Genomic DNA, 20,608 nt, shown 5'->3' with positions numbered 1-20,608 from the left:
AAGGGTGAGACATGAGTTAATAGGCAGGTACTGATATGTCATCCTGCCACAAAGAGGTCCATTATGTGTGTGTCGCACTGAGAATGAGAAGAAGGATGTGGGGGCCAGGGGACAGCTTGGTTACCCACATCCACTGTCTCCTCTCCGCCAGCTCTCCTGATGTTGGCATTCTCCTCTCATCATCCCGCATGTGTCGGACACACATGCTTCGTTTGCACCGACGCACACACTATTCAGTCCTATCTCCTTTAGCACACCGGTGACCTGCTTAGACCGATGAGTTCACCAATAAATGCTATTGATGCAGGAAAGAAGCCCCAGCAGACAATGAGCAAGGTGTTTACGCCGGCTATATTGGGAAAATACAAGTGGGGTGGAGCCGAGGAGAGTGTTCAATATGGACTCTTTGTACGAGCAGGCTCATTTGAAAAATCCAATTTGATCCTTTGTTGGGTTGTAAAGTAATATTTCAGTGGCTCCTTTCTCCCATCGGCTTTTCGTGCAATCTTTGACTTTTTTGAGTTCTTTTTTGTGCAGGTGGGAACAATTCAGATTTTTTACATTTTAAGTTAAATAGAAATATTGATCCCCAGCGAAAAGACGGGGAGTTTCAACCCCAGATTTGAAATTGCAACCATTGTGTTGTTTATCTTCCTGTGTCTTTGGCTCTGTTTGGGGCACCTGTTTTGGGATGTAACCATATTGCATGCTAGTGCTGCCGCCCAAGATAGAAGTGCACCGATGTGAGAAATTGTGTTTTTGGAGCCGCCCCACAAGTTGATGTCTTGGCTCCCGGTAGGAGGAGATTCTGGGCACGCACATGCCCAGTCCTGTTGGAGAGCAGATAGAGATCTGACCAGCGCAGCAGTCACACTGCCACACATCACGTGGCTCGGGTGAGAAGGAGGGCTAAATCCAACCAGCTTGTTTATGCAGTTCTGTGTTTGTTACCCATTGTATAGCAGAGCTAGGTCATAATTTCACTTGGAGCGGATCGGGAAAAAACATGGCAAGATGCTGTCAGGCTGAATTTTGGACCTTGTCTGGAGCACTGATGTCTCTGCGTGTTTGTGATGCCTCCACTTGACTAGTGTTTCTCTGGGTATCTTTGGAGCTGGTCATGGTCTACCATTGTCTCTCTGCTGCGTCTGGCGAAGTTAGCCAAAGAGTCCAGTGGCGCAAAGGAGCAAGAAGGCGGTGAGAGGAAAGGATTTCTGGATCATCGAGCAGGTTGAGTCCTCCTTGTCCTCTTCTTTTTTTTTTTAAAGCAGCAGGATCCCTCCGGCTAAAACACAGTCTTGTAAAAACCAAACAACAAGCAAACAGGCCTTTGAAGAGGACTGCTTTCTGCTTTGTGGAAACCATGGGAGCTGTGTTTTATCCTCATCATTTATTGCTTCCAGATTTGAGAATTTGCTGAGTCTGTCCGCTGCATGTTTGTATTTTCAGCCTGGTTAAAAGTTGCCTGCTCCCGGTGTTGCAAAAGCTCAGAGTCGAGCTGAAAAGGTCTGAATGCTGCTAATCTCCACTTTGTTGGCTCACGTGTGTGTTATTGTTTGAACCCTCCCTCTGAACGGTGCTGTTTTTTTTTCTTTTGCTATTTTTTTTTTTGGCCCTCAGGGGTGGGGAGTCTCCAGCGGACGTCGAGCCAGCGCAGTGCCATGACCTACCAAAGAAACAACTATGCTCTTAACACAACGGCCACCTACGCTGATCCGTATCGCTCGGCTCAGTACCGGCCCTCCGATCCAAACTACGCTCGCCAGGCTGTTGTTATGGATGATGGTGCCACTCGCTCACCCTCCATAGACAGTATCCAGAAAGACCCCAGGTAAGCAGTGGTCGCTTGTTTCTGTTTCCAAACTGCTCGATGTAATCTCAGAATTATACACAGACCAGCCGCCCAAAGGGACTGCTTCTGCTTACAAAGCATCCCTGTTCTGCTGCGTGAACAGCGGTGTCCACTTACTATTCAAACACAGAGCCCTGAGGATAGTAGCATGCATTAAACTGGCTCGAGCTCTGCCTTGGCCATTTAACAATAGATTCTCACATGCAGTGAAGTGCTGTGTTTGCTTTTGTTGTATAGACGTGTGTAAAGTGTACAGACCAGGTTGACCCCTTCAGTAAACCACCCCCCGATCTTGAACACTGGGAGCTTTGTTTACACCCTCTAGTGTAACTACTTGACGTAACTGCACCAGGGTTACAACCATGACTCAGGTTATTTAATATCCTCTAGAATATTTGTCGAGGAAAAGATTTCAATGTATTTTCAATCTTTGGAAGCAGTTTGATCTGTCTGGGTTCTCACGGCACTAATGCCCACTCCAGGAGGTAAAAGCATTTCTCACGCAACGCAAGCATCAGTAACTAGGTCCGTGTGATATGACCGAAAATCCCATATCCTGATAGAAATGATTTCATGTTCAGATAACCACACATATCGTTACTAATTTCACTATTACTTTTTTCAACTGTGTAAATTGAGGCCATATCTTTGTAGCTGTAAGTTGACTCTTTCTCATGTTTTGTGTTGTGGGCAAACACCTCTTGTAACTTCTGAGGTTTGTTTGTGCACTCGACTGCACCTTGTGTGGCTCCGGTTCCTACACTCTCTCCATCCTGTTTGACATGATTCTTGCATAGTTGGTAAAAAAAGAGGTCTGTCGAGTTTAAGGTTGTCTTGAAGTATGGTCTGCGGCATTATTTGAAGTGTGGCTTTTATTTTCATACTCAAACCATATCCATTCAACAGAAGTAGCTCCTCTTTTAAGTACGAGTTCCTTGTTTTTGTCTTGGCTAGTTGGAGTCTATCTCTGTGTTTAATTTAATTCAAGAGCAGCCAAGAAACGATAGATTGCACAATCATTCTTAACTGCAAACAAAAAAGGAGTAATTCAATTATGACAAGCGGATTGTAACAAAGACCTGATTGTAGAAGTGTAAGTGTAATTTTCTAAACCTCCTCCAGAGCCATTATTATCTACCTCTGTCCTCATGCTGACACGTTTCTGTCTCACCTGCTTCCAGAGAGTTTGCTTGGCGCGACCCAGAGCTGACGGAGGTGATTCACATGCTACAGCATCACTTCGCCTCGGTGCAGGCCAACGCAGCCGCCTATCTGCAGCACCTGTGCTTTGGCGATAATCGAATCAAGATTGAGGTAGGCATTGTTCTGACCCCTCGCTGTGTTTTTTTTTTGTGTGAAGTTATACAACCATTATATTTTATGATAATTATTTCATGTGTTATGCTGACGGATGCTACATTATTTTGAGTATGGAAGATCTAGCCATTTGTTTTATTGCACTCAAATGCAGCAACGTAGCTATAAATTAATCAGACGAGTTGTGAACAAAATCCCAAAGTAAGATATAACCATTTGAGAAATGAAAAGAAAGGCTTTAGCTGTGCAATGAGATTTATAGCAAATAAATAAACTGGCCTGGTCCCTCTGAACGGATTTATTCCTATATATGCCATCAGTAGATAATGAGTACTGAAGCATCAGTGCTTAAGCAATATTTTACTCTTTTAGCTGCTGGAAGTCGAGCTAGTTTGAACTAATTTGTTTACAGTTTTAAATAAATCTGAGGGTTCATGAAACTATTAATGGGAGAGGGAAGAAGACAAACCAAAGTATGTAGTAATAAAACATTTTTCAGTTTCCCTCTTATCATTATGTTTTTAGTGAGATATGGGATTATTTGGACATTTATTGAAATTAAACCATGTGGGAAGTTTTAGGGAAGAATCACTGTTTGGTTGAGCTGTTAAGAACTTGTTGATTTGTAAGTATTTGTGTAAAAGTAGGACGAGTGTAACTTTATTCTCAGTTGACAAAATAACAACATCAGTCATTCTACACTATGAACAGCATGAAGCCTATTATTTTAATTTGTTTTGAGTAGAATTTATTCTTTACCCCAGAAGAAAATATTAACTATAACTTCTCAATCTGTCACCTCCTGTTTTTCATGCGCTCGGAGAATGGCATCACTTTTCCAAATAATTCTTTGTGGGTTTTTCCTCCTGTCATATGAATTGATGCCGGAAGATCTAGTCTGAACCATTCTCATCTGATTACGCTGTGTGATCTTCACCTCATGTGTAGGTATGTCGGATGGGAGGAATCAAACACCTGGTGGACCTGCTAGACCACAAGGTCCTTGAGGTTCAGAAAAACTCGTGTGGAGCCCTGAGGAACCTCGTCTATGGCAAAGCCATGGACGACAATAAGATCGCTGTGAGGAACGCTGGAGGCGTCCCAGCTCTGCTCCGCCTGCTCAGAAAGACCGTAGATGCAGAAGTGCGGGAGCTTGTCACAGGTAAGACAACTGTTTGTGAGAGGTTTTTAAAATGGAGTGAATTGATAGTTTTGATAGAATGTGTGCGTTCGATTTGTCCACAATGTTTTGCTCGGTTTTATAATTTTAAATCTAAAGGATGTATGATACGAATATCCATTCAACAGTATATATTTAGTATTAATTTTAGCACTACTATTATCAGCACCATCTCCTTGTTGATTTTTTCCTCATTCTCGATTCAAGTCCTTGAGAGAGTCAGGGTCCCGCCCATTTTCAATGTCTCTCTGTTGAGTATGTTGCGACACTTCCTGTTGCTGTTTCAAAGTAAAAGTACTCTGGTCTTTCTGATGGCTGAATCAATTCATTTTTGTTAAAAATGTTTTTATTGTTATAAGCGCAGGACTAGAGGATGCAAGGCTTCATACAGTATAGTCCTGGCATTTAGATGAGGACATAGGCTACTTTTATTTAAACCTCACATAACAATTGGCAGTAGACACGCCCCCTGTGCAACGCAACCGCCACGTGCTGCACACGCATCCAGTTGGGGTGTAGGACCATGAATGTCACATGAACTGGGTCATGGGGGCTGATTTTTAATTTAGTTCTTCTGTCGTCACTTCTGCTTATATAATATGGGCAAAGAAATGAAACCACATTTCTACAGGATTCACATTCTTTTATTACTTTGGCTGCAGAGAGATTTAGCTCATCCTCTTGTCTGACAATTGTCCCCCGACTGTCTGCATGTCAGTCTCATTATTTCCATCAGATCTAGTGCAGCTTGGTTTTGTAAGGTGTGTGTGTGTGTGTGTGTGTGTGTGTGTGTGTGTGTGTGTGTGTGTGTGTGTGTGTGTGTGTGTGTGTGTGTGTGTGTGTGTGTGTGTGTGTGTGTGTGTGTGTGTGTGTGTGTGTGTGTGTGTGTGTGTGTGTGTGTGTGTGTGTGTGTGTGTTGTCTGAGCTCTGGAAAATAGGGTACAGATCCCTGTTGTTTCTGATCAGGGTGGAGTGCTACAGAAATAAGCGAGCCAAGACATTTGGCTCCCAGGTGGCTGAGTCGGCTGTTTTTGCTTGAATTCAGCCGCAGTTCGAACATGGTCTCGGGTTACGGACCAGCACTCCTGAGGGAAAACAATACAAACACTGAATAGCATTTGTATACTATAGGAAGAGATTGTTTTATGTCTCTAGTTCAATAAGAGTCTGTTTTCTTCGCTTGACACATCCTGCATGAGATATAATTGTAAGAGAGCAAAAGAGAACATTTGTTCCTGCGCAAAACCCAATTAACTACACAGGAGTTTATGCCTTAAAACCACCAAAAATCTCAAACACATTTCAAAAGGTGTGTTGTACAGTCAGAGACAGCAGCTTTCTTCTAAGTGAGGGCTCTTTTTTTTCCCCTCTTCCATCCACTGGCTAGAGCAGCTTGCTGTGGCTAATTGGTAGAGCAGGCCCCAGGATGGAGAGCAATTAGAAAAGGTCAGTCCTTCTGCATCACCTCTGGTTAATTACACCTGATCTCAACATTCCACATAATGAGCTTTCAAGTGGATGACCATCAGTTTAAGTGCGGCAGATGGAGATCCTTCACCCACCCACAGATCACTCCAATTGATCCTGGAGAATTTTTGTTGGGGTGTGTGTCAACAACTGCTCATGCGATCGACTTCAAATAAGCAGGTGTGTTGCTGAGGACACGAGGAAGTACAATGTGTCAACTGAAGTTTTGTTTGGGGGTTTGAGATAGTGTTGAGACGGCAGCTCTAACCTTAACACAACCCCAGTGTTTCCCCAGGGAATGCAAAAGCAGAAAGTCAAAAAGTTCACTCTCAGAAACATTGTATCATGTTAACTGTGACCTTTCCAAAAATGGATTGTGAATAACAAGTGGGATTCGTTGCTGCACTTTCTTTGCCTTGACATGGAAAATTTTGTCACGTGTGATTTAATTGGTGTTTTGTTTTTCACTTCATCTACACAATCATGACATGACAGAACATTCCTTTGTTAGTTTGTAAATACATTCCATTACACCCGTCAGACTTTTTTTTCACGTCACACACCGTCGTGGAAAACCAAAACATAGTTTCTCGCATTCGCATTTTGAATTGCACTTAAGCAGGTTTGTCAGAGGAAGTGATGAAGCCAACCAGTTGTCAGGACTTTGCGTCAGTGGTTCCGTCTCGACTCCCCTGTGAGGTCGAGGTGTCAGCTATGCTTCATTTGGGATAGTCGACCGCCAGTTGCTTTAGGGTCAGGGGTCGTGTTGTTGTGTCGCAAAACTCAATCTCTGCTCCGTTATCTTACTTTGTCCTCAAGCAGCTGCTGTGGTTAGTGCTTTGTCCTCTAACAGCCTTTAAAAGTAAGAGACCAAGTCCATAAAACCACATTATAGCTTCAACAATCAACTCACCCACGCACATGCAACAGACAGGCATCAAGAAGCCAGTTGCCAAATAAGGGTATGAAATTCTGTGTATGTTGGCTAAAAAAATTGGAAAGTTATTTTGATTCATGAGATAAATCCTGTGAAAGCTACAAGCAGCAGTTTACTGACTTCCACTGCATGAAAGAGAAAATGAGAAAACGCCCACTAACCTCAGAAGTTCACTCCAATCTGTTTGCCTGAGCTTTAGTCAATGCAGCGTCGACGAAGTTTCGGGTTCAACTCCCAAAAACTGAAGGGTTAATAAATTGTTTGGATTTCTTTTTAGATGATCAGCTTTGCAAAGTAAATGCCCACCCAGTAACTGCTACACCTGACAAAGTCAATCACATCCTGACCAGTGGATATAAGAGATGGTGACACTGTCAAAGGACCAGTCAGACATTAGGGACTGAGTCATTATTTATATTATTCAGATATGTGTAAATAAAAGTGAAACGAGTAGTTGTTGTATTGGAATCATTGTGATAATAATAGGGGTTTAAATTGTCAGTATTTGTACAATTGTCAGTTCTAGCACATGAGGTGTGTTGTTGTTGCTCAGCAGCCAGAGGCATTGCACGTCTCTCTGCCAAAGAATAATCAAAATCATACCTGCAGGGTCAAGTTACAGGGAAAATACTGGTATTTGAAGTTTGAAATCTTTTTTATTGGTGGTTTTGACAGATTGTTGGATTGATGGTGTAAACTTTGGTCTATCACAAACGAAGCTGAAGTATATAAACTAGCGAGGTCAAGGAGAAAATGCCCCAAAAATGATCTGACCACTGACATTCAGCTCCTTTGTTTGATGAAGTGATCTCTATCTGTCATTCAACCATGACACCATGAAGCACAAGTGTGAACGCACCAAAATACGTCCTCACCGCGTCCTGAGAGACGATCACGTCAGATCACATCAACACGCATGTTGCAACATTATTTTTCGCTGTGTGAACCCTGATGCTACCTGAGCCTCTGACCTGCTACAGTTTCACACTCATTCAAACTTATTCATAAGTCTGTTCAGTGACCATACAGGGATTCGTCTGTAGCCACATGGTATCACACCACAGAATGATTTCTGTTTTTTCCAGTAGGCAAAATCTTTCTTCATAGTAGATCTGAGTGCTTTGCTTTCATTGATTCATTCAATCACAAGTGGTCACAGGAGACACATTCAGGACACACTTTAATACCAGATGTGATCGATCCCTCAGGTCTGAACTGTGTCTATGAACCTTTTGAAGCTCTTTATATGCTCATTAAGTCAATGAGAGTGTGGCTGATTTAAAAAAAAAAAAGTTGCAACTGTCTCCGTAAGGGTTTGGGTTTGCTTTTGTCCTGATGTCGTTAGCTTGCTGTTTTGCTCGTGGTTAATTAAAAACAAATATGACAATGGAACATGAAATTGGTGATTTAATAGTAGAGCAGAGCAAAATCTGGCAAACGCCCACTGATAAGAACCCATGGTGCGAGTAACGGACCACAGACACACTCAATGATGGGTTGTTGGGGTCTTCAGAAAAACCAATGCATGTAGTCAGTTCCTGGTCTGTGATCTTTTGACATTCATCCTCTCTGTATTCCATCAGCTGCTAGAAACATCTAGTTATCAGTTTTACCTGATGGATAAATGCTTCATCAGAGTCTATCTCATCCAGCTTCGTATCTTTTACCATCACCCGGTTGAACCTCTGCATCCTTGTGTTCTCTGGAGTTTAGCTCTAGATAGACCACTGGCCCAGGTGTTGGTCTTAGATCTGCGTCTCGAAAACTAGACCAAGGCACCAGAGAACCCACCACTGAGCAGAGTGGAAGGTTTTGGACTCTCCTCTTTCACTTCCAGGTATTTACCGCAGGTGTTACATCCTTGTCAGTCACACTTCAGTGAATTTGCCTGGCGATTCCTCTGGCATGCCGCCGATGCTGCCGCTACAGGACCTGGAGTCTGCAATCCTGCCAAGAATTTTCTCTTCTATAAACTGACATCCGAGTGGGTGTGGAGGAAACTTGAGAGAGGCAGAGGGAACCGGAAAAGTTGGGTCAGCGACCATGAGAAAATATGTTATCTCTGCATTAGAGATCCTGTGTCAGGGCGATCCAAGTATCCCTTGAGAAATACAAACACAGGCCTGAATGTGCTTGCACAAGGAGCGGGGCTCGAGCGCCAAGGAGTGATTTGATTTTAAATGTATCCCAGCGCCTGGGCAGAGCTGTGACGCTAGCCCACCTGATGCTAAAGTTAAGGCACACAGCAACACACACACACACACACACACACACACACACACACACACACACACACACACACACACACACACACACACACAGAAGAAGACATGACATTGACCTACTTTGATTTTCTGGTGACTAAGCCTAAACCTAACCCCTTACCTTGACCAAGCCTAAACCTAAAACCAACCTTAAAACATGTCTTCACCTCAAAATGTTACAATAACTATAATAATTCATGCTATGGGGACTTTACACACACACACACACAAACACAAACACACACACATACTGTGATCAAGCTCCACATATCACTTCATTCTCAGCTTTGCCTCAATATGTTGGTAATGATATTTCACTGAATAATTTAACTTGAATCCAGTCTTAATAAGGGCAATAGAAAGTGAAACGACTTTTGATTAAATAACTGGCAGAGATGCTGCTTGGCAGCCATGTGTATTTGTTTGTTAAGCTTCTCGCCAGCTGTGTGTTTGAATCTGGGCTCCGGAGCCCAAATATCAATCTTGAATTGTCAGCGAGAAAAGAGGAACAGTGTGTTAAGAGAAGAAACGATGAGGTTCAGAGGGAAATAAATCTATAAAACTGATGATTATTTGCAGTGAGGCGTCCTTGTGTACAAAACACAACAGATTTCAATTTAACACTGCACTGTTGAGGTCATGTCACTATGGTCTGAATTTACAAGCCAAGGTTAGCGGAAACAAAAGCAGAATTGCAAATATCTTGCATACGTCATGAAGTAATCACACTCAGGCCACTAACATGCATGCACGCTGCACATGCACCTTAAACATTACTGCAGTGGCAGCGTTGGACGTGAGTATCAGTCGCTGTGTTTCAGTCCTATGTACTTCACAGCAGATTCTAGCGTGTGCTGCATTAGCCTCGTCCAAGGTGACTGGTGCCCCACAGAAGTGCATTACTATAAGCCCAGCAGCACCAAGAGCCATCTAATTAAAAGAACATGCTACATGCTGGCTAATCCTGGACGGATGAAGCATCAAAGGCTGCCAGGTCTGTGCCTGATTATCAGTGGTTGGTGCTGCTGGAAATGGTGGAAAGACTTTCCATTATTTATATCTTAATTTCAAATGATTGAGTCTAAGCCGTTCGGATCCCAGTGGAGTCCTCTTTCTTTTTTCATTACAAGCAAATATCTCTCACCCAGAGGACATTCTGCTCAGATGTAGATTGATATATGAACAGTCTGAAGCCTTGATGCTGAAGTCGTGGTTAATTTCTGCTGAGGATCCGTCTCTGTGTATTTGTATGCGTTCATTAGAACACATCCCCAGACACAGAGTTACTAAAAGGCAGGTTGCTTGCTCCTCTAACTGCACATGACAGCTGACACAACTGTAGGTTTGCCTTTGCCTGTCTCTCAGTGTCTGTGTTTTCACACGTGTGTCTCTGCAGGGGTTCTATGGAACCTGTCGTCGTGTGACGCGGTGAAGATGACAATCATCCGGGACGCCTTAACCACCCTGACCAACACTGTGATCATCCCTCACTCCGGGTGGAGCAGCTCCACCTTCGACGACGACCACAAGCTGAAGTTCCACTCGTCACTGGTGCTGAGGAACACCACAGGCTGTCTGAGGTGAACCACCTGATGAACCCGCTGGGCGCTAGCACCTCACTGTGGACTTCTGACGCTATTACATCCAGTCAGCAATCAGCTTGTACTGTGTCAAGGATTTAACAGTGAAGACATTTTAAGAGATCTATTAAAAGTCACACTTACATTTAACAGCTCCAGATTAGTCTTTGCTTTGTCATATATAATTGTTTTAATATTTAAAAACAAAAATCTATTTTTACATTATAGGTCATTAACTGTGTATTCTTTAGAGAAAATAGCTTTAGTCACACCTATATATAGCTACATTTATGCGTATGGTTTGTGTTTATCTAGTTATATTTAGTTTGGTATTTACTCAGCTAAGTGCTATAATGACTCCCTTCCGCACACACACTTCATACATTATTTATGGTGTGCGGGGATGGTAAAACCCGCATTACACATTCTAGTGGAATAAACACACACACACACACACAGCAGTCATTTTGTGTGTTTGTGTATGCTCATTTGTTTGTTGAACAAAGACTCAACTCAAAGGCTTAATTTGTGTGTGTGTGTGTGATGTTTTTAAAAGGAACCTGAGTTCAGCCGGCGAGGAGGCCAGAAAACAGATGCGTGTTTGCGAGGGCCTGGTGGACTCACTGCTCTACGTCATCAAAGCCTGTGTAAACACCTCTGACTTCGACAGCAAGGTACGCACCCACTCAGGCTCCGGCACAAACACACACACACTCAGCCGAGAGGAAAACATGCTGCCACATGATAAGAGGCTCTGGGAAATAATCCTACTTACCCCTGTTTGAATCATTTGATTGCCTGAGTCTAAATGACCCTCATCGCAGCCAACAGCAACTGTTTCATGTGCTTTTTTTCATCCAATGCACGAGCCATACTTGCACAATGTTTGACTTTCAGAATCCAATGCAGAAGACGAGCTCATTGACCTGTTATACAGTATATTAGCATCTTTCTTCTGTGGTAGCAGTAGAAAGGAGATCTGACCTCTCAGACATGCATCTGTGCTCTGTAAAAAAAAGTCCAGAGGCTCATTGCACTGTGGAGATCATCTCCCGTAGGAACTGAGCCCATTAATTTTGTCAAACATATATATGCTCATTGACATTCTGTGAGGCAAAGCCTGTACAGAGCTCAAACAGCGTGGAATTAAATCCATTTGCTCTGGTCCAGATATTCTTTTGAACTGAAAGCTCATGGGCACTGCATCTAATTGATTTGTAAGGCAGCGAACAGCAGGTCTGTGTACCACCCAAACTCATCTCTCTCTCTCTCTCTCTCTCCCTCCCTCCCTCCGCCGGCCTTCAGATTGTGGAGAACTGTATTTGCACTCTAAGGAACTTGTCATATCGTCTGGAGCTGGAGATGCCGCCGTCCCGGCTGATCGGGGGGGAAGAGCTGGATGGCTTACTGGGCAACGAGTCGCCCTGTAAAGAGCTGGACTCCGGCTGCTGGGGCAGGAAGAAGAAGAAGAAAAAAAAGAGCTTGCAGGAAGACTCGGTGAGTGAGGTGCTTTTTAATAGAGGCGCAAAGTATTAACATAGGCAAAAAACTTCACACTGTTCATATTGAATCAATGTGTACGTCAAGGTCAATGGAACTTATTGGGTTATTCTTTTCCTCTGCGACAGCCCAACTTGACGCACTAAGTTTCAAATTTGGTATGAAAGTTCACTTGGACTCAAGGATGAATTGATTAGATTTTCATCATGTGAGGTTAAAGGTCAGGGTCACGGTGACCTCCTGATTTGTGAATCTGAGACATCTGGAGGGAATTTCCTCACTTTTCACACAGATGTTCTCTTGCACTCAAAAATGAGATGATTTTGGTGAAAGGTAAAGTTCACGGAAGGTTTCTGTCCACAGTATTAAGATATTTTTGTGAGAAGCTCTGTGACTCACACTTTTGACCCTAATAAAACATGTTCTGCTGAGTCGATCACATGAGAAACCTACAGAACCCAAAATGATTCTATTAAATTATAGATATGGAAGTTCAAATTTTTTTTCGGAATTATTCTAAAACGATGACTGGGCATATCTATGTTAATATATGTCAGAGAGAAATGGTTATCATGTCGCTTTAAGGCTATTTTCCACTGTACATTGTATATTATGGACTAAACACTTGATTATGTGCTCAGTGGGACGGAGTGGGACCCATCCCTGGCTTCTCCAAGTCTCCCAAGGGAGCAGAGATGTTGTGGCACCCTGCGGTGGTCAAACCATACTTAACACTACTGGCTGAAAGCTCCAATCCTGCCACTCTGGAGGGGGCTGCTGGGTCTCTTCAGAACTTGTCAGCCGGCAACTGGAAGGTACAATACTAGTGCTTGTGTGTATGTGTGCGCACACGAAGTAATACACACATCCTCCTCTGATTGTATATACACTGTTTAATGTGATGTGAGGGAGTAAAGCATCTGTTCAACTGTTGAGAAAGGAGTTAACAGCTCAGTTTCACACTTGAAATCACACATGCTCCAAATGTGCAGCGTGCACTTCCCTGCGTTTGTTGTCTCGAGCCTTTTTACAGTCTGATGCCTTTTTTGTGTGTGTAGTTTGCAGCATACATTCGTGCAGCGGTGCGTAAGGAGAAGGGACTGCCCATCCTAGTGGAACTGCTGCGAATGGATAACGACAGGGTGGTGTGTTCGGTTGCCACCGCGCTGAGAAACATGGCACTGGATGTCAGGAACAAGGAACTCATAGGTGAGAAATTACGCTGTCAAACCGCAAACTTTTCAGAATTCTGCCTTTCTGAATGAAATTATAGCAAACATGAAGGTAAAGTGTGCAGGATTTCAGGGGGTTCTTTGTCAGGAATAAAACATATTCATAATTCATCAATGTTTAATCGCCTGAACTTAACAATCATTGTGTTTTAATGAGTGCAGAAGGATTCCTTCATATCTACACAGAGGACTGGTCCTTTTCCATAGAAGCCACCATGTTTTTATAGTAACATAGAACACGCAAACCCAACACTGGCATTACAATCCCTCTGGGGTGAAGTACAGGCTTCATGCAGTTTCATAATGAACTGAGAATGTTTTTACATTTATTAATGTGTCAATTGGTTTATGGAAGGCCACTGTTTTTGTTTTTATTCACATGTCAAATTAATTACCTCTTATTTCATTTTAGAACTGTTCACATGTGCTGCATGCATTCAGGTCCTTCAGTGGGGCTGCCCTGCTGAGGGAGAGATAGGGGGAGCAATACTCTTTTAACAGAAGACGCCCTTGTAGTGGGAATTCAATGTCAGTTAGGAAAACTGCCTACCTCACTGCAGTTTCCAGCAAAGTCATTCGTGATGCAGGAATTGTTTAATGTAGTTTAGACGTGCACTTATACATTATGTAACATGTTTAAAAAACAGCAGTGTTCGTGTGTTGACCTCCTCCTCGCCTCTCTGTGCATTAAGCTTCTGCCCACATGCCCGGTTTACAACATGTCAAAATGTATGAGCTGCACGTCTCACTCTCCCTCCTCCCTCTCAGGGAAGTATGCGATGAGGGACCTGGTCAACCGTCTCCCCGGGGGAAACACCACCCTGCTGTCAGATGAGACCGTGGCGGCCATCTGTTGCACCCTGAACGAGGTGACCAGCAAAAACATGGAGAACGCCAAGGCCCTGGCCGACACGGGCGGCATCGAGAAGCTGGTCAACATCACCAAGGGCAGAGGAGACAGGTGTGCTACAGCAGCAGGGATTTGTCCCAATGCTTTTTCTTTTTTGTACACAGTGATGCAAACCTGAGTCGCTAACATGAGTGCTTCAAACACTCACACAAACAGTTATCAGCCATATGTGTTAGTGGCTCGGCTGCTCACACTTTATTGGACATTGGAGAGTAGGTGGTTTACATTAACACACACACACACTCATAGATTTAAATGATTGCAGAAGGACAAGCTCTAGCCACAGGGAAGGTGGTTTTGTGTGCATTGAGCTTGTGTTTCCCTGTGGACTGATGGCAGCAGTCTATTTCTAGCCTGCTGTATATTCAGTAATGTTCCAGGTTAAAACCCACTGAGGACACTCTCTTCCATCAGTCACACTCAGGGTCGGGTTGGATTTCTGAATCTGATTATCTAGTTCTTTTATCTGTTCCTTGTTCCAACTCCAAAATGGCTTTAAAAAAAAGAGGTCAAATGTTGAAATGACGAAATGATCTTTCTATCTTTTAAGCATTAACTCAACAATCACAGACTAAAAAGTATTGACTATTTCCTATATACATTAAATCGCATGATGCAAAAAGCATGTGCATAAAAATCTTAAATAAGATTGTGAAAGTCTTCAGGACTAATCAGAATAAGCAATTGATGGACGGGTGGATTTTTTCGGTCAGTGACATGATACAGTCAAATTAGACGGATGTGTCTTCAGCCCCGAACTGGACCCTAAATACAACCCCAGTTACTTCCTCTCCTCTCTTCTTCTCTCCCTCATTCTTTAATCTTCTCTCTCCCTTCTTCCTGGGCCTCAGGTGTCATGTTTCACATTGTTGTGGTGTTATCCATGCATGGACATCTATCCATGTCTCAGTTCCCAAAGCTAATTGTAGTGTTCTACAATATTTACTGTGTAATTTATGATTACTGAATGGATTTATCAGCACTGAACAGGATTCTCTGTGTGTCTGTGTTCCAGGTACTCTATGAAGGTGGTGAAGGCAGCTGCTCAGGTGCTGAACACACTCTGGCTGTACCGGGATCTGCGTATCATCTATAAAAAAGTAAGGACGTTGGGATGTTGCTTGTGTTCAATCACTGATATATTGAGTTAAAACTCATGTAGCCAGTTTAATTTCTTTATATGAGTAATATTGTTACATGAGTGCAACAGGTTCAACAGAAAACAGTTGTATAAACACAGCAGGTTCAAATGGGGATTAAACATTCGTACCTTTTAGCAATGTAAACGAACTGAGGACCACAAAGCAGAGGACACTTTCAAGTTTCCCTCTGTGACCAAAGGAAGGACATATTTAAAAATACCACAGATTTGTTGTACAACATCCAGCACTGTTCTTATTATTCATACTTCTTCCTGCCTGTGCTTCCCTTCCAGGACGGATGGAACCAAAACCATTTCCTCACTCCTGTGTCAACACTTGAAAGGGACAGGTTCAAGTCCCAGCCCACCCTCCCCACCAGCGGCGTTCAGATGTCCCCAGTCAACCACCCTGGTATGTTCTCTCAGCCTCAGTTCCAACCCGATGGAAATAGAAACCGCCGGCGAAACAGGAAAACCTCTGGAATTTAATGTCGACATGTTTTTCTCTCTTTCCCAGCTGCCAGTGCCACGTCGTCTCCTGCGGCGCTGGGAATCAAAGAGCATAGAGACACCATCAAAGATTACCAGAGAGCACAGTCAACTATGCAATTTTATAATTTCCAAGGGGACAACAGTATTCATAAAAATCAGTATACAGGTACGCAGAGCGCACATCTGGAAGCCATTGAAAGTGCAAACATCTTGTATTCAGCTACTCTTTCCAATCGTGTTCAAACCATATCCACTCTCTGCACCAGACAGTAATCACAAGCTCCCCTCTGGTCGCCCCTGTGCAGAACGTTATCTGCTTTATCCCTCATAACACCCAGCAGATTCCACAGCCGGCCTCCTCTTCCTGCCAGTGCAGCCCTCCCTTATCATCCCCACCAAAGCCTGGCAGCCCTGAGACAGTCACTCAGTTTGATTCACAGCACTTCAGAGCTGGTTTTGTGCTGCACAGCAGTAATGTGGACTGACCAGCCAGTGGCGGACGCACACACACAGACGCACACTACAATACTGCCGTTGTTAGTGGGCCCAAGTTGCAGCTTGCAGCTTGAGTGGGCACCCAGACGTACTACATCCAGGCGAGAGCTCTCGCCAGCCTGCGCTGGTCGGTGGGAGCATGGGGGAGGGCAAAGTAAACAGAAAGAGCTGCAGCCTCCACATCACACAGCAAAGTGGAACTGGAGTTTCAGGATTCCACTGGATGGATGCAGTGCCAAAGCAAAATCCCGTCCCATGGGCTGTGTAAACAACAGACCAGTTGTGGCCAACTCTATTATTCGCTGTTATTTCTCTCTCCAGATCAGCGTCACACTGTCTGAACCTGCTAAATACAGACATTTGCCCTGTGGGGATGTTCTGACTTTTTCACTGATATGAAATGAAGTGTGTTTGCATTAAGTCCCACTGTTTGATGAACAGCAACACACCTTTTATTTGTACTCTTTTCCAGGGTCTGTAAAGCCTTCTTCATATTACTACCCATCGCCCACGAGAGAGGAGCCCAGGAGAACACAGGTAAATACAAATGCTCTGAGTTCTCACCTGCTGCTTGTATTTCTGCTCTTATTCCACCTGCTCAAGCTGCCACTTGTTAACCCACAAATTAACTCTAATCTGACTGTTTATATGAATATTCTCATGTTAACAGTGTAACTAAATGATAAATAAACACAACACGTTATGGCATCAGCTTAATTACACACATTCAAAACATAATTTGCAATAAGGCTGCATCTAATGCTTATTTTAGTCATCAATTAATCTGATGGTTGTTTATTATTGTTATGAAAACAATTAATTTGATAAAATGCCAAAAACAGAGAAAAATGTATGTTACAAACTCTCACACACAAAGATGATGTGTGTAGATTGTTTGTTTGGTTTGGGCAACAGTCCAAAAGCCACTAATTCAATTTTCTGTCAAATAACACAGAGAATAATTTGCTCATTTATTTTGCTGATTGCTCAAATCGATTCATCAGTTAATCGTTTGAGGTCCAATTTGCTTCAATGTTGAGACACAGAAATCAACTGCAGGTATGAACCTTTAATAAATCGATTTTCTTCTGGGAAACTGTTAATAGTCCTGGTACAAGTTGGTCAGTTTGAGATCCTCTCATCGTGCTGTACGAGGCTGGCGAGGACGACCGGCTCTTCCAACCCGCCTCACTAACACAAAGAGACTGACACGTACTCGGCTGCAGATAAATGGCGACGCTGGGAACAACCCTGCACGTCAGCTATTGTCTGAGCCAGAGTGGATGTGACTGCTGGGATTGGGGTAGTCTGTGCATCTCAGGCATCTGTCACTGCCAGAGAACGTGTTCAGAGAACAGGGCACAGTGAGGAAGGAGACGGGGGAGTCCTCTCGTGTCCTTCATCACATCATATTTAGATTTCCTAACGTGTGAAGGCAGCCATTACCCCACTGATATCAGACATGAGAATTTTAATTAAACTTCTGGGGTCGTACCTGTTGTGTTAGTGCTCTCAAACTTGTGGGCGAGAAGGTGATGTTTATTTTACTGGTTAAAAAAAATTGCAGTTAAACAAAAGTTCACTTCTCCAGGAAGTAACTGTATGTTTGATATTTTATTGCACCATTGATTTGTGGTATTTTTATCCTTTTATTTTTAGTTGACAGTAGTTGAAGAAATAGTTTAGAAAACACTTTTTTTTGTTGCTTTTTTGCCGTGAATTAAACAAGATGGTTGATATCATCGTCTTCACCTGTCGGGCAAACATCAGAGACGTTACTGAGGGGAAGTGTTAACATGTTATTAGCAAATACAAGAAGCTCAAACCTGTCCTTAAAATAATAATCCTCAAGATTAACAAAATGATGAGTGTAGTTTAATACAGCAGTAGAGTTACTGTGCTGCGGAGCTGGATGTGTCCTGCCTGACTCCATCTTACAGCTGCTCTGACTCCATCCTATTGTATTGAACTGCCGTGGTCAGCACAAATCCCAGCGACAAATACACTGCATTCCCTGTGAATGCTTCTAATATTAGAGTTTTATTATGAGGCAGCAGAAGTCCTGACTCTGCTTTTTGCTGCACGTCTTCCCAGTTCTCTGCCCCCCCCCCCCCCCCAACACTAATTCTCTCCTATCAAATAAATGCTTAATGCCCCAAAGACATTCTTGGGGGGGAAAAAGATGGCAAATTTGCAATATTACAGCAGCAAGAGTTTAAATAGGAATCAGTAAGTAATAATAAGTACCATGCAAAACTTAGGTGTTAGTATAATAATTCTTAAGTGTAAGAAAATATAAAAAATGTAGAAAAATACGGATTAGGGTGGAATGGAATAAAAGCTCATATATCCAGTGAATGGATGGGACATGAACCATTGTATTGCACACACAGAATGAATATTGCATAGATACATTTAAAGCAAGTTGCAGATCCAGGAATTGCGTTTAACACAACGGGAAGGGAATTGTTTTTCAGTCGAGCGATGACACAGACGAGCTGCTGTTGTAATCAAACATTTTAATCACACCGAACGTTTGTAACGATGACGCAAATTGTTCATTTAGGCTTCACGTCCAATTTCCTGAGAGGTTTTGTGTTGATATAATAGTGTATATATAATATATATAAAAGTATTATTATTGTTAACCTTCTCTTTTTTTTCCCTCGCAGCCTGAGTATTATACAGAGGAGCCGAGCAGGAGGAATTACGACCCGTACAGAATGTACCTGCAGCATCAGCACGGCTACGACGACCCGTACCTGGAGGAGGTCATCACCTACCCCCCCGCGGTGGAGTACAGCACGCAGCCTCACGGACTGAAATCCACCACCAACTACGTGGACTTTTACGCTAGCACGCGGAGGCCTTCTTACCGGGCGGAGCAGTACCCCGGCTCGCCCGACTCCTGGGTATAGGCCCGCGGACCAATCAAGCACCTCGTCTATGACTGAAGTTTTCGGGGGGTGCGAGCGGGGGGAGGAGGAGGGGGCGTGTCTCCACCCTGCAGCAAAGGCAAAGATCCAGTCGTGACACAAAAAAACAACCTGATGAACTATTTTTCATGAACTTGGCTTTATAAGTGTGTTTGTTTTCAAGTGGATGTGCGTGTGTTGGATGAGGGAGTTCAACCGAGCGATGGCAGATGAAATGATGGAATGATGGAACGTGTGCCAAAGAAGGAAATCAAGGAAGGTTTTAGTTTTTTTTATTATATTTTTTTATTTAGGAGAGGAAGATGGAATCATGCTGGGGCTCTGTTGAGGGACGGACCTGGACACTACCGTGAGGAGACGTGCGTCCTGCTCTGTCTAGATGTTAGTTTTATTTCCTTTATGAAACTCTTAGCGAGTGATAGCATGGTGAAAGGTGTGAGTCGTGTGAGCAAGGGTCTGCGGAAAGGGTCAAGAGGGGGAACATGTATGTGCTGAAGCCAAAATGGATCATGAACTCATCTGTAAAAAAAACAAAACAAAAGATGAACTTTAAGAAACATTGTAACCTAATGATGTTAGATTGTACAGAGGGATCAAGTTGTGTCTGTACCTAATGTTGAAGTCGTGTAATGCCATGGAGTCTTGTACATTTCTTTCATCGTATTGTAAATACAGAAAAAAAAACACACACACAAAACACATCACCTGTTCTAAACTCATCAGCACTGGCTAAAAAAGGACAAACTTGTGCCATGTTAAATCTATAGAGAAATAAATATATGAAGAAGTATGTGGACAAAGATGGCATCATAGCACAAACGTGTTAAAAATAATAAAAGGTCAGTTTTGTTTTTTAAGCGCTCCGTGTGATCGTGTTGTTTTCACAGGAACCGTCCAACCACATTTCACACCGACTGTTCACAGGCCAGTTTCCATTCAAGCAAACGTGACACAAGTTTGAACAAGGCCCACCCGCCGACATGTGATTGTCTAGTTTTTATCATAGAAACATAAAATGAAAAAAGGGAAGTGGTCCATTAGCCTGAATAATTTGTTTAACATACAAAAAATATTAGAAAAACTATTTGCTCCTTAATCTACATCTGCACCAAAATGTAATGAGTTCTTTTGGGACCCAAATACTAAATGGTTTGTATTTACAGTTTATCCATATAGTGCAGCGTATGTGATTCACTTTTTTCTGTCGCACATCAATGCAACACACTGCAGGCACAGGTGTCAGGGGCTATTTGGGGTTAAGTGTCTTGCCCAAGGAACTTTTGGCAAACAGAATGGGGGGGAGGG

The 20,608-nt window shown here is 43.1% G+C and overlaps 1 protein-coding gene across 5 annotated transcripts in view; it reads left to right on the top strand.

Moving 5' to 3' along the window:
* The window catches only part of pkp4 (plakophilin 4), a 74,168-nt gene extending 54,008 nt beyond the window's left edge, over positions 1–20,160 (top strand). For all 5 annotated transcript variants that reach the window (XM_053439594.1, XM_053439595.1, XM_053439593.1 and 2 more), the window contains 14 exons: positions 1,621–1,831; positions 3,034–3,166; positions 4,118–4,331; positions 10,414–10,597; positions 11,154–11,271; positions 11,903–12,094; positions 12,739–12,912; positions 13,156–13,306; positions 14,098–14,290; positions 15,255–15,339; positions 15,675–15,792; positions 15,898–16,038; positions 16,840–16,904; positions 19,040–20,160. In XM_053439594.1, the coding sequence (XP_053295569.1) occupies positions 1,621–1,831; positions 3,034–3,166; positions 4,118–4,331; positions 10,414–10,597; positions 11,154–11,271; positions 11,903–12,094; positions 12,739–12,912; positions 13,156–13,306; positions 14,098–14,290; positions 15,255–15,339; positions 15,675–15,792; positions 15,898–16,038; positions 16,840–16,904; positions 19,040–19,285 (2,225 nt within the window). In that variant the 3' untranslated portion in view covers positions 19,286–20,160. The remainder of the gene's footprint in view (positions 1–1,620; positions 1,832–3,033; positions 3,167–4,117; positions 4,332–10,413; positions 10,598–11,153; positions 11,272–11,902; positions 12,095–12,738; positions 12,913–13,155; positions 13,307–14,097; positions 14,291–15,254; positions 15,340–15,674; positions 15,793–15,897; positions 16,039–16,839; positions 16,905–19,039) is intronic.
* The last annotated feature ends 448 nt before the right edge of the window (positions 20,161–20,608 follow it).

The sequence above is a fragment of the Pleuronectes platessa genome, chromosome 14 (assembly GCF_947347685.1).
Source record: "Pleuronectes platessa chromosome 14, fPlePla1.1, whole genome shotgun sequence".
Classification (NCBI taxonomy): Eukaryota; Metazoa; Chordata; class Actinopteri; order Pleuronectiformes; family Pleuronectidae; genus Pleuronectes; species Pleuronectes platessa.
The sequence above is the reverse complement of the archived record's forward strand: the minus strand, read 5'-3'. Positions and strand labels throughout refer to the sequence as shown.